Source organism: Rhynchophorus ferrugineus, unplaced genomic scaffold, assembly GCF_030347505.1.
Source record: "Rhynchophorus ferrugineus isolate W39M unplaced genomic scaffold, kcgeb_rfMv2 rfM3, whole genome shotgun sequence".
NCBI classification, from domain to species: domain Eukaryota; kingdom Metazoa; phylum Arthropoda; class Insecta; order Coleoptera; family Curculionidae; genus Rhynchophorus; species Rhynchophorus ferrugineus.
In genome coordinates this window covers 52534142-52547409 of record NW_027472582.1, presented here as the reverse complement: position 1 = coordinate 52547409, position 13268 = coordinate 52534142, and the positions used below count along the sequence as shown (strand labels likewise).

Here is a 13268-nt window from a genome sequence, read left to right as displayed (position 1 = left end):
ACACAACACTTTTGAGTCTGTGTCCTGTTCTGGTGGTATTCAAAAGTTGCAATATTTCAATATTCGTATGAGAATGGAGTTTTTCCTCATGCCCCATTGCAATTCTCTTGATTTCTTGACTGACTGTGGGTACCTGAAGGTTTCGATGCAGGTAGTCACTCCTATAGTATTTGGTTGCACCCACAATACCTCTTAGGACTTTGTTCTGAAAAATTTTAACTCCGTATGTACATATAGGTTTCAGTATTTGCTTATATAATAGCAATTTATTATGTACTGATAATTGTGATTTTCTTCCAATTAGCCAGTACATTTTCCTATATTTCAATTCCAGTCCTTTCTCTTCTTCTTTACATGTTCCTTCCAGCGAAGTTTTGCATCGAGATTCAATCCAAGATATTTAGCGTTGTTGCTATATGGAATGATAATGTTATTTAATGTTATTGGTGCTTGTACGGTCTGTTCATAAGTGAACTGCACATGTACAAATTTACTTTCATTAATTTTTATTTTCCAAGCTTGTGTCCAATTATTTATATTGTCACTTGCCTGTTGCAATTTTCGTGAGGCTTCTTCACTATTGTCTCCGACAGCTATAATCGCAGTATCATCCGCAAATGTAGTCATGGTAATATTTTCCGTTTGTGGTATATCACAAGTGTAGTGTAGATAAAGCATTGGTCCCAGTACACTTCCTTGTGGTACACCTGCTTTAGCTTCTTTTATTGTAGGGTAAGCTTCTTCTAGTTTGACTCTAAACATTCTGGTTGAAATGTATGATTTTAATAGTTCGGTATGTTGTTTTGGTAGCATTTTCCGTATGTTATCAACAAGGCCTTCATGTCAAACCTTATCGAAGGCTTGAGCTAGATCTAAAAATATAGTTGAGCTAACTTTTTTCCTTTCGTAGGCTTTATCAATAACATGTGTTATTCTGTCGACCTGGTCAATTGTTGAGTGCTTATTAATAAAACCAAAATGGTGTGTTGGTATTAGCTATTTCCTCTCTATGATCGGTTTTATTCTTTTCAACAGAATTTTTTCAAAAACCTTAAATATTACTGGCAGCAGTGATATGGGTCTATAGGCTTTTGTTTGTTTGGTGACTTCCCAGGTTTTGGAATCATTATAATTTCCACCATCTTCCAAATGTCAGGGACATGTTTTAATCTAAATATTGTATTGATCAAGTTGGTGAGCTTTATAATTCCCTCTCTTGGTAGTTTTTGCAGTAATTCTCCTGTTATTAAATCGTAACCTGGTGATTGCCTGGGGTTATTGTCAGTTTTAATAATTTTTAATAATTTTAATAATTTAAACTCTTTCGGCGTGACTAATTCAATCTTTTTTTTAAGTTTTCAGCTTCTATGTTCGCAAATTATGTTCAATATTAGTTTCGTTTGGTTTGAAAGTTTTTTCTAGATATTCAACAAATGCTTCTGCTTTTTGGTGATTGTCACGTGCCCATTTCCTACATAGGTCTCTTATAGGTGGACTGTGTAGACATGAGCGCTTTATATATTTTGTGGCTTTCCAGAGTGAGTAATCAGTTTCTTTATCATCTGTTAAATTTCTCAGATAGTCATTTATGGTTTTGTTTTTAATTTCCAGTTTTTCTATTTTCAGTCTTTGGGTTATATTGTTTAAACTATTTTTATTTTCAGGTGTCCTGTTTTGTTGCCAGTTTTTTCGTAATTTACGTTTTTCAGCTACCATTTCTTCACTTCCTTTGGATAATTAATTCCTTAAGTTGTATTCTTAATTTCTGGAGTATTATTCCAAGCAGATTGTTGAATATCTACTACGAATTTTTCAGCTTCAATATTTAATTGTTCGGTTGTCTTGCGGGATACATTTAATTGAATTCGTTTGTTCAATTCTTCAGCAAATCCTTCCCATTCTGTTCTCTTGTTTGTTAACGTTGGGTTTCTTTCTCTTCTTATTATATTTTCGCTCAACATCAGAATCACTGGCGTATTATCTGAACATGGCTCAACATTTTCTTCGACTTTTATATAATTGGATGTTATTTTTCTTATTATGAAGAAATCTAACAGGTCTGGGGTTTGCTCTTGATCAGTCGGTCAATAAGTTGGTTTTCCAGTTGACATGTAACTACACCTTAGTTCAGTAGCTGCTTTATGCAGTTCATTGCTTATAGTTGTTGTCATTCTGGATCCCCATCTTGTACTTTTTGCATTAAAATTACCTCCAATTATAATTTTCTTTCCCAGGTAAAAGTTAAAGTGGATGCAGCAACATTGTGAGGTTTTAGCGACATAAATTTTGATTACGTGCATGTTTTATTGGATAGGCAATATGTTAAGTGGTTGCTACGACACTGGTTATTTAAAGAGATTTATCTCACAATACCTATTAATTTTGCTGAGGTAAGTGTTCATTTACACATGTTTATTACACTTTTCATTTGATTTATAATAGAAATGGATGGACTATCGAGTATAATTTGTTTCGATTTAACAAGTTCCTACATTTTCCAAGAAGTAAAATCTTTTAGTAAACTAAAAGTGTGTCTTCACCCCTACACATATCATAACTTATGCCTGTTTTACCTTCTTGGGCCTTTCTAAGGCCTTAAGTGATGGATTTTGTTGGAAATGAATTTAACACTTAGGAAAATGTAGACTTTCTTTCCAGCACTATTTTTAATTCATTCGGAAAAGCTAAAAGGAATGATGACAATAAAATCCAACATTTTAATTATGTATTAAACATTTATATATTCAAAGTTATTATTAATATATCTCTGTTAACTACTAATTAGCGTATTTAATTCTCCATCCATACATATAGAAGTTTAATTTAAATGCGTCGTAAGCATACATCATACGATGCCTAAAAACTTGTAGTTAATTAACTTACACAATAAAAGCAACGGTCACCGTTGCCAATTAACTAAATTGATTAAAAAACCTTTCATTCGCGAAAATAGATCGTAATTAATTACGTTTTCTTGAATATCAATTTGGAAATAATATTAATGATACAGCAAGCTAGTTTTTTATATAAGAATAGCAAAACAATATTGTATAAAAATATGATATTTATTAACAGAAAAAAAAGTTTATCAGTGAGGGCATGTAGCAATTTAATTTGGCTTGAAATCATATGAAGACTCGATTAACTAATACCTTTATCTGCAATATATTTTGAAAATCTATGTTAATTATGCTGATTGTTGTAATTATTGTATCTAATAACTGAAACAAACCATAATTACTAAATATATAAATGTGCCTCTAATTCCTTGCCAGATAACATATACTGAATAAATTTATTATTATACATTGAACTAGTACTAACTGTTGAGGTAAAATAGATGTATATTATAACATTTTCCAATCAAGACAATGAACAGTGTCAAAAATCGTAATAAATCTGCTCGATGGATTCAATTATCAATTTTTACATTCAAAATTCAATAACTTTGAATGTAAAAACAACCGACTTTTTAGTAATTAACTACTTTACTATGGACTGTTTGATTCGATTACTTACAGTTCATCACTATCACGAAAATTATTTCGGATTGATGGAAAACAAAATTATTATTTCCCGGCACCTACTGTTACGATAGTCGTGGGTTCGAATCCTGCTTGGGCATGGTCGTAAATTTATGTTTATGATTATTTAACATATGTGATTGTCCTTAGGTAAGACTACAAAATCCGACAAGGAAAATGATCACATTTACGCCAGTAACCAAGCTGGGTAACACGCGATATCTTCTGAGATGATTTCTAAGTTGGTAGATTTAATTCTGAGGACCGTGGTTCGGAGACCACGTTAAACCGTAGTTCCAGTCCAGATAAACCCTCGTTGGTAAAAAGGAGTCTAAAATATATAAAAAATATTCTTATATATAAAAAGGGAGCTCCAGTAAAATCATTGACTTGATAATTGAATCCAGCAATCATCTCTCTCAAAATTAGTGTGGGAAGGAATTCGTATACCTCTGTATATTGCAACACATTCGACTATTTTTTGAATTGATAATTTCCAACAATAATAAAAACATATGTTGGTCTTATAATATTAGATACTGTAGAAGATTATTAACAGATTTTCTGATCAATCTGAATTTAGACATGCCCTAATTAGCAACTTTGAATACGAGCTAAAATATATATTAAAAAATGGTTTCTGTGTTACTTTCCACAGAAAAGAAGAATCGAAAGGTCACTTCAAATAGTACAAATAAAGAACACATTTTTATGACCACTTGTGACTAGATACACAATTAGCTTATGTTGAAAATTACATTATAACTGGAATGAAAAGATATCATACTGTATAAAAAACATCGCTGGATTAATTGTGTTATTTTATATCCAAATAAGTGTTTACACAACCATATAATCTTTGTATTTTATATGACAGATATTAGTGACATATATCTCAAGATATATTGATATAGCTTATTTGGTGTTCTAACAGGTGTTCTAACTAACCCGTCGTATTCGTTAAAAATCAGCAGCTTTGTACCAGAATATTTCAGTTTAATGAAGATATTAAAAAATAAACTACTATTGAACTATTTAGAAGGCAATCGATTTAGCATTTAGCTCTCTTTAGCGGCTATACACCTGTTCACCATGTTCAAAAAATCAGATGAGGTTTATTTCCAAGATCTATTTCATTCCCTATTATCTCTTTCTAATTACGATTGAATATTTAATTTCATAATTTCTTGCAATTTTAGAAAATTCCAATCAATATTGCTTTCATAAAGTTTTAAGATTATAAAGTAGTTAAAAGAATAAGAAATAAGTTGATTCATTAAATGCTGAGCTGCCCCAAAATTATTTGAGAGTTTGGCATGAGTTTTCGCCCAATAAGTCTTGCAATCCATAGTTTTCGATATCTTTGGGTTCCCCAAGTCGTTATTGGTCTCTAACATCAGTCACCACTTTTAAATCGCTGAAATCAAAATCGATAAAGGCGTTATCATGGAGCAGCATTATCAAAAGTTTCTGAAAATGTTTGACTGCCTTCTGACATAGATTTCGTTTAATTAAACAACAAAATTAATGAAAGAAAGTAATGAGTTTTCACCATTAGTAATTGCTGATCAAAATACATTTATATTAATATATACTGAATACTTCACAAATTAATTTATGTTGTCAGTTAGGTTTCTGAATATTTTACTAGCTTGGTGGAAAATTAAATATAATCAGATGGAAATGGTAACGTGTCATAATAATGTAAGAAGAAAACCATTTATATTCATTAAATATTAGTTTTTTAAAAATTCTAGATTACTAACTTACTTCCCTATAATTTGTAACAATTTGTATCCTTAAAAAGCTTGACGCAAACAGAAACAATCGCTATAGATACGCAGAAAATATATGATAAAACTGCCGTATTGTTGGAAAATCATATTCAATTTTAAGAAATTATACTAACGAGAAACGTAAACGGTCCAAATTACCTGGCTCGAGATAAATTTTCAACTTTCCTTCACATTCATTATATTCGATCTTTTTGACTTTTAGCCAGTTTTTGCTTCTAATTAATTCAATTGATTTAATGGTTCTGACCCGAGTCGAAAATAAAAATAAAATCTCGCTGATAATTTGCGTTTTTAATGAAGTTCTGGGCCTATTTTTGATAAATCATTATTTTGTTAAAATTGCAATGGGAACATTTTATTATTCTAATTTCTTCATCGTTAGTCTTGTACTAAAAATAATTACGTGCAGTGTGTTGTTATTTGTTTATGTTTTTTTGATATATTTGTATATAGTTCAGAACAGTGAGTTGAATTTTTATTTATTTTTTTATTATTGGAGAAAATATTACTACAAATACACTCATCAGCTATTTCTCAAATGTTGCGATATATATGTTATATAATGATCTGCTGTAAGACTGACTGAATAGTAAACGCATCAGATGGGTTTGGTTTGTTTTATTTTAATAAAAAAACTATTAGTGTCATTTTGTAGTGTTGTTCGACTAGTCGCCTCTTCCTTCTTACAATAAAACATTTTTGCTGTAAATTAATAGTTCTCTTGTTTATAAAACTTTTCCCCATTTTATATCTGACGCAGTTTATTAATGCTGTTCTCTTTTGAATTCTGACGTTGGATTGGCAATCGTTCTGCAATTATTCGAAGCATTTCTTTATGTAGTTAAGTGGTGTCAGTGCAGCAGTACCGTAGCGGCAACTGTAAGAGCACCAAAGGTGGATTGAAGGTGCTCAAAGACCCCTAGCCATAAACTATTCCAAATAATAAATTTCTCGGCAGTTCAAGGTACAATGTGAGGCAAAAGACCCGATACCATTTTGATTGCCTATAACTTTGCACAAAGAAAAGGCAAGTAAGTTTGGTTTTCATAAGAAGTTTACTTGGACTTTACATTTTTTTCTCGTTATGATTGAACAATTATATCGGCTAAATAGTGACCGCGACTCGCTAAGAAACTTTCGGCTCTTTTAAAGGCATTTTCATGACATCCTGCAACATCTGAGGCCGAATTTTTTAAATTACGTGACGAATATTGTTTTTAAGGTGTTGAATCGTATGGGGCTTATTCACACACACTTTTAGAAAGAAAAAGTCTGGTGCTGTTAAATTCGGAGATCTAGCTGGCCATGCTAAATTGCCACTTCGCGAAATTAGTCTTTGCGGAAAGACGTCATTCAATAATGGAATTTTCGAACGAGTTGCATGTACTGTGGCCTTGCTGAAACTATATGTTCTCTAGTTCTTGCTCTTTCATTTCAGGCACAAGAAAATTTCGAACCACGTCTTGGTACATTTCAGCCGTAACAGTAACCGCAACACCTTGCTCATTTGAAAGAAGTAAGGTCCAATGATGTTTCCTGCATGAATACCACACCATAAATTTGTTTTTAGTGGATGTAATGATGTTTCGTGAATTAATTGAGGATTCTGTGTTCCCCAAAACCGACTGTTCTGTTTATTGATGTGGCCGCTGATAAGAAAATGCGCTTCATACCTCATTATCAATTTAGACGAAAAATCTTCAATTTTACCAGACAGCCTTAGGATTGTATTACTGTACTCAACTCGCTGATCAGGATCTCTTGATAGCAATTTTTATACTAATTGTATTTTACACGAGTTTTGCACGAGTTTTACATAGTTGCTACGAATTAACATAATCAAGTGCATTTTGAACAAAGGCTTTCAGTTCAGGGTCAACCAAAGTGTTTTACCACAAGCGTTTCTTGTTTAAACACTGCTTTTTGATACAGATACATTGATTTTACCAAATTGTAGTGTACATAAATATTATAGAGACACCATGCTCAAATTTGACCAATGTTAACTAATATAGTTAATATAACTGATTTATTGCACTTTCGAGAAATGTATAATAAAACGCAGCATTTTGTATAAAACTGTAGAAGGAGAGATAACGTTACATATATTATAAAAAAATAAAGTTCTTAAACGAAAATATTTTATATTTCGGTATTCTAAATAGGAATATTTCAAGTCAAAATTTTAATAAGTTTAGCCATTTTAGTTTCAATACGTTCATAATGCAACAACTGCAAAATAAAGCTCAAGGCAATTATATTTTACCGTAAAAATTATAGAATGATATGTTCATTAGTATAGGAAATAATCCACTTAGTGTAAGAACATATAGCGCTTAACGACGTATTGGTTAAATTGACTGATTGATTTGAAACTATTTAAATGATTAATTATATTTCAATAACCTTGATAATGCATTATTCTCTTGTCAATTTGTGTCCCTTATAAAATATTATCTTATATTAAGCAAAAATATATGAAGAAAGCAATATCAATAATAAAATATTTTTTCATTATTGTGATAACAAAATATAATCGACGGTATCTTATTGTTGTGTCTGTGTAAGAAACCTTCATTAAATTGAATAAAATTTATATAATATAATAGCAAGATGTATAAGCATGACAGCCAGTTTTTGCTTTCTTATTGCCTCATATTGTTAAGATATTTTGATCCCTTAATGAGTTACACCTATCAATAAGTTACATATTTTTTTTAAATTCATTATTACATTTTAAAAGAAGACTAATCTTACATAAATCTTGTTATAATCCACATTTTAACATAGATGTAGAATTTCAAAGAATTGGCAATATACTCACATATGAACGAATATGAATGTAAAATCAAAATTTATAAGTATTAAGTCAGGTTGGGAGTTTATCGATTCAGCCAGCTTGAGTAACTAAGTCATCTGACAGCTGTAGCATTAAAATTTAAATTATTTATTTTATTATATATTTTTGCGATTTTTCACATTTTAATATAAAAAAATCTATAATATCCCATATAGTACCAATCAGTCAATCAGTTATTTGTGTATGTAATATATACAAGGTGTACATTGAAAAATCTTAGGTACGTTGGGAAGCGGAAAATAGTAAATATTAAGCAGTAGCTCGAGTTTAGTAGTTACATGATGATTCATATGCTTCGATTCTTCAGAGGTTTGGCACAGTGTTAGCCAAGGCTACACCAATAGGAAACTATCGTGAAAGTATCTGACAAAAGGAGATCACTGAAACTAGATATATTATGATATACAAATACTTTTTTACAATTACTATTGTTTTATTTATAATAACTATTTAATTCAGTAAATAATTTTAGGGACGCTGGTTCAAGTCAATAAATTAGTCGTTTTTAAAGATGTTAGTGAGTCACGAAACTGACCTCAATTTGTTAGTGGGTCTCTTTATTTAAATAAAAGTAAACTGTTTCTTGATGATTTATATTATACGTTATATGTGTACAGTTATAATATAATGCAACACTGTAAAACACCCGAACTATCTTCGATCATACGGATCGATCTTACTTTACAAACTTGACTAGTTATTAGTGAATATTTTCGTGAATGTTTCGTGAATACTTGCGAACATATTTTTTTCAGAATGGCCAGCTTCAACCAAATGGTCTTTTACTAACATCGCTTCGGGTTCGAGATAGAGATATTTTGTGGGCGACAGAGGCCCTGGGATACGTCTGGGATTGTGGTAATTGGTGGTTTAACTACCGGGGTTTGTGGATGGGTAGGTATTTGATCAAGTTGTTTTCGTATTCTAAGGCGTCAAGAGAGAGCCTTACACTGAGCATATTCGTGAAGCTTTTCACGAATGGGATGCCTGATTGGAGGTGAGTGTTCCTTTCTCCGAGACGTAGCTGTACCACATCTGTGTTTCGTAGAGGCAGACTGGTCGGACTGGTATCTTATACGGAGTCGATTTCTGGGGGATTGGGAGTTTGCTTTTTCTTCAGAGGAGTGGAAATACTAGGTTGTACACGTAATTGTGTCTGCAAATAATGTACTGTATTTGAGCTGACCATTGAAAATTGCGGTCGAACTGGAGACCGAGGTATGAGGCTTCCTGGAGCCAAGGGATAGGGACTTTATCGATTTGGAGGCGATAGGCGCGAAACTCCTTCTTACGGTGGAACAGAATAGCCTGAGATTCGCTCGGGATAATCTGCAGCCGCCAGAACTTGTACCACGCAATCGCCTGGTTGAATTGGATTTAGAGTCTGTCGCGGATTGCGTCGGGATTGTAACCGGTGGTGAAAGAAGCTGGATTATCTGCATCATCGTAAATGTTGAACAGTGCTGGAGCTAGTAGAGCACCTTGCGGGATTCCTGCGGATATTTGTTTTCAAGAGGAGACAGCATCGCCGAACTTTATTTGAAATGGTCTATCTTCCAAGTATGACTGGATTCGGAAATTTAGGACATTCGGTAGACTGACCAGTAACCTAGTTGGTTAACTTTAAAGACTACATCTAGGAAGATGGCTCCAGCTTTGCGAACTTTTATAAAGGCCTGATAGATGGTTACTACAGAAACCGAATTGTTCGTTCGGGATTATATGGTGTACGTCAGTGAAACTAAAGCGTGAAATATCGCCTTTTTGACAAATTTGGATACTTTATAACCGCTTGCTTCGCCCTATTTAAGGTGGTATGTGTGTCACACCCACTTTAGAACTATGCGGTATTTGACCATCATGTTTTCTTGGAACCAATAGACCACTAATAGAGTTTTTTTCTTTTTCAAGTGAACTAAAGGCCAAGCAGTGGCAATAAAATGTCCTGCCAGAGAGACCAAAAATACTTTCATAAAGCTATAAAAACGCAGATGCTATAAAAACGGTATTAACGGTATTAACGGTATTTTGGGATATAAATATAAGAATTTTATAAATACATATTTGCCAATGTTTCTAATTGATCTCTCTGGCATCCTGAACATTTATAATATTATGAACTTAAAATATTTTCATTAAGCATACTGCATCTTGGAGGTTCAACTGTTATATATCTAAACGTTTTAAAATTAACTCTATTCTAAATTTGCTTTTAACTAGTGTTGTTAAAGCACTAATTATTAAAGGATACTATAATTACATTGTGAAAATATGCATCTATATTTTTATTAATTCTATACATTTTGTACATACTTTATTCTCTTTGACCTCTTGGATTTCTTAGTGGCTGGCTTACCGCTTAACGTTACCTTCAAATCATCGATTTCGTTCATCCGATTAACACGATTTGGGGGTATTAAACTTTGGTAATCGCAAGTAACCAACTTTAACATTATCTGACCGGCTCGAATCCACGACATTTTGGGCAAGCGAGCGACCTGGCGCTTTCCCGCACTATCAAGAATACAGGATTTTCGGCAACTGATACATTAGAGGGAAAAGTAAAATTTGTATTAAAATTACTAATAGAACAGAAACTAAAAATATATGTATTCAGGAACTGTTTATAGAAAAAATAACTTTCCGTTATAACTAACATAAATAATTAGTTATTCTGGAAAAGTAAAATTTGTATTAAAATTACTAATAGAACAGAAACTAACAATAGATTTATTCATGAACTGTTAATAGAAAAAATGACTTTCCGTTATAATTAACATAAATAATTAGCTATTCTGGAAAATTAGAATTTGTATTAAAATTACTAATAGAACAGAAACTAAAAATAGATTTATTTATGAACTGTTAATAGAAAAAATTACTTTCCGCTATAACTAAAAAAATAATTAGCTATTCTGGAAAAGTAAAATTTGTAATAAAATTACTAATAGAACAGAAACTAAAAATAGATTTATTCATGAACTGTTAATAGAAAAATAACTTTCCGTTATAGCTAACATAGATAACTAGCTATTCTGGAGAAGTAAAATTTGTATTAAAATTACTAATAGAACGAAACTAAAAATAGATCGATTCATGAACTATTAATAGAAAAAATAACTAGGAGGAAGGTCTAATTATAGTACCAAACTATTTGGATGGGATTAGCTACTGAATTGGATTTTGAGAATATTAGTAGAATAGAATGGAATACTCTACCTTCTACTTGATTTAGATATGTGGATGAGACTCCATTACCTCAAACGTATACATCAGGATGAATGTAATTTAAGGCACGTAAGTAATAATATGAGAAATAATGAGAAAGCGCAGAAAGAGAAAGTTTAGATGATATGATGTGATATTCAATAGTTATATTCAAACTTCTGTACTTTATAAAATAACAGGCAGCATTGGATACTACAGAAATATGCCGCCAAAGGTGCTTTTAAATTACAACGGAGGAAAATATGGCGATCGGTCCAGTGAGTCTTGCTAAATCAAGTCGATGTCTTGTCACTCTACAAGGCTCACCGAGCGAACGCCGAGAACGAACAAAGCAATCTCAACGCAGGACAATAATATTTTGCTGATACTATGCTGATAAATAAATCGAGACAGGTACGTTGACAGTTTAAATATGATAACCTGATTTACAAACACCTCTATATCAGAAATGCTGCCATGAAGATCCAATTTATATAGTGTGAAATATCGGCTAATTTTGATTGACCAGCATGGCAAAATGATAGAACCTTCTTATCAAAATATGTGTTCGTTTAGATCGATATATATATATATATATATATATATATATATATATATATATATATATATATATATATATATTACCTGTGAAATATCTGATAGTGTGAAATAATACTTTAAGATTTTATTTTATTTCCAAGATTCACCACTTTAAAGGAAAAACAGAAGCAAGTTTAAAAATTATTTTATAAAGTTATATCGTCTATCTTGTCTGTCAACTAAACTAAATATATTTTGCGATTCCGAAATACATTTAGTGATGGTTTTATTCAGATTTATCAAATGGCTAAAACAATTTCCTTGTTCAGCTGCAGTTTTCATAGTTCATAAAATAATTCCACCGCAAGTGCACCAACTCAACATGAACTGGAACACAAATGCCTCTACATCGATTTTCTTATCTGACTTTGGCCCAGATATGACGGTTGATCCATTAGCTGCCTTGACACGTCGAACAAAATCGATATAAAACTGGTCGGTTATAATTTATTTCAGCTGTAGGAAAAATGGACGTTTTCTCTACTGAACTTACTTGCACAGACAGAAGGCGATCTCGACATTCCAATGGAAATCAGGTTTTCCGTAAAAAGTTTGCAAGGCTTCCATACATGAGTTACGATTACACCTAGACATGTCGCAATGGTGTAGAATTGGAGCTAGCAACATCCGACAATGGTAGTTGTTGTTACAGCTGTCCATAGCGCTGTGACATGTACTTTGGAATACAAGTTTTTCCCTTTCAGGTTCGATAAAATTACCTAGAATAGAAATAATTGATTTTACGAATATGCATATTATAACATGCACTTTATTATTGTTTATTTGGATTGTTTGAATTAATGTAATAATGATAAAAATGTTGCGACGCAATTTTTAGTATTTATATTAAGTCTTTTAAATTTCTAAGAGAGAAAATAATTTGTATTTTATTTACAACTTTGTTTTCTCTCCTAGATCTCAACAATAATAACACAATATTGAAAAATTATTTTAATTATTCCCATCTCTTAGAATTTAAGGAAATACTTTACTCTGTTATTTAAATGATATTAGCTTCTGTTAATTAATTGTGGAAAAATAACATAATGTGTTAATAATATTTTAATATGATATTGCTTAGTAGTATTGTATGGTACAGCTCAATATTCTGAATAATATAATATCTTATAAAAGTTTAAATAAATTTATAAATAACTTCTTGTCAACTAATCTGAAAAAAATAAGGAATTGGAAAAAAAATGAGGAATGTGAATTCAACCTCCCAAGAGTTGGTTTATTTTCAGGCCTATCCAAAAAATTAAACCTCTGATTAATCAAACC

General features: G+C 31.6%; 1 protein-coding gene across 2 annotated transcripts in view; it reads right to left on the bottom strand.

The window, feature by feature from the left end:
* Gfrl (Glial cell line-derived neurotrophic family receptor-like) overlaps nt 1-13268 on the bottom strand; it is a 598276-nt gene that overhangs the window by 27068 nt on the left and 557940 nt on the right. For both annotated transcript variants that reach the window (XM_076399821.1, XM_076399820.1), the window contains one exon: nt 12481-12706. In XM_076399821.1, the coding sequence (XP_076255936.1) occupies nt 12481-12706 (226 nt within the window). The remainder of the gene's footprint in view (nt 1-12480; nt 12707-13268) is intronic.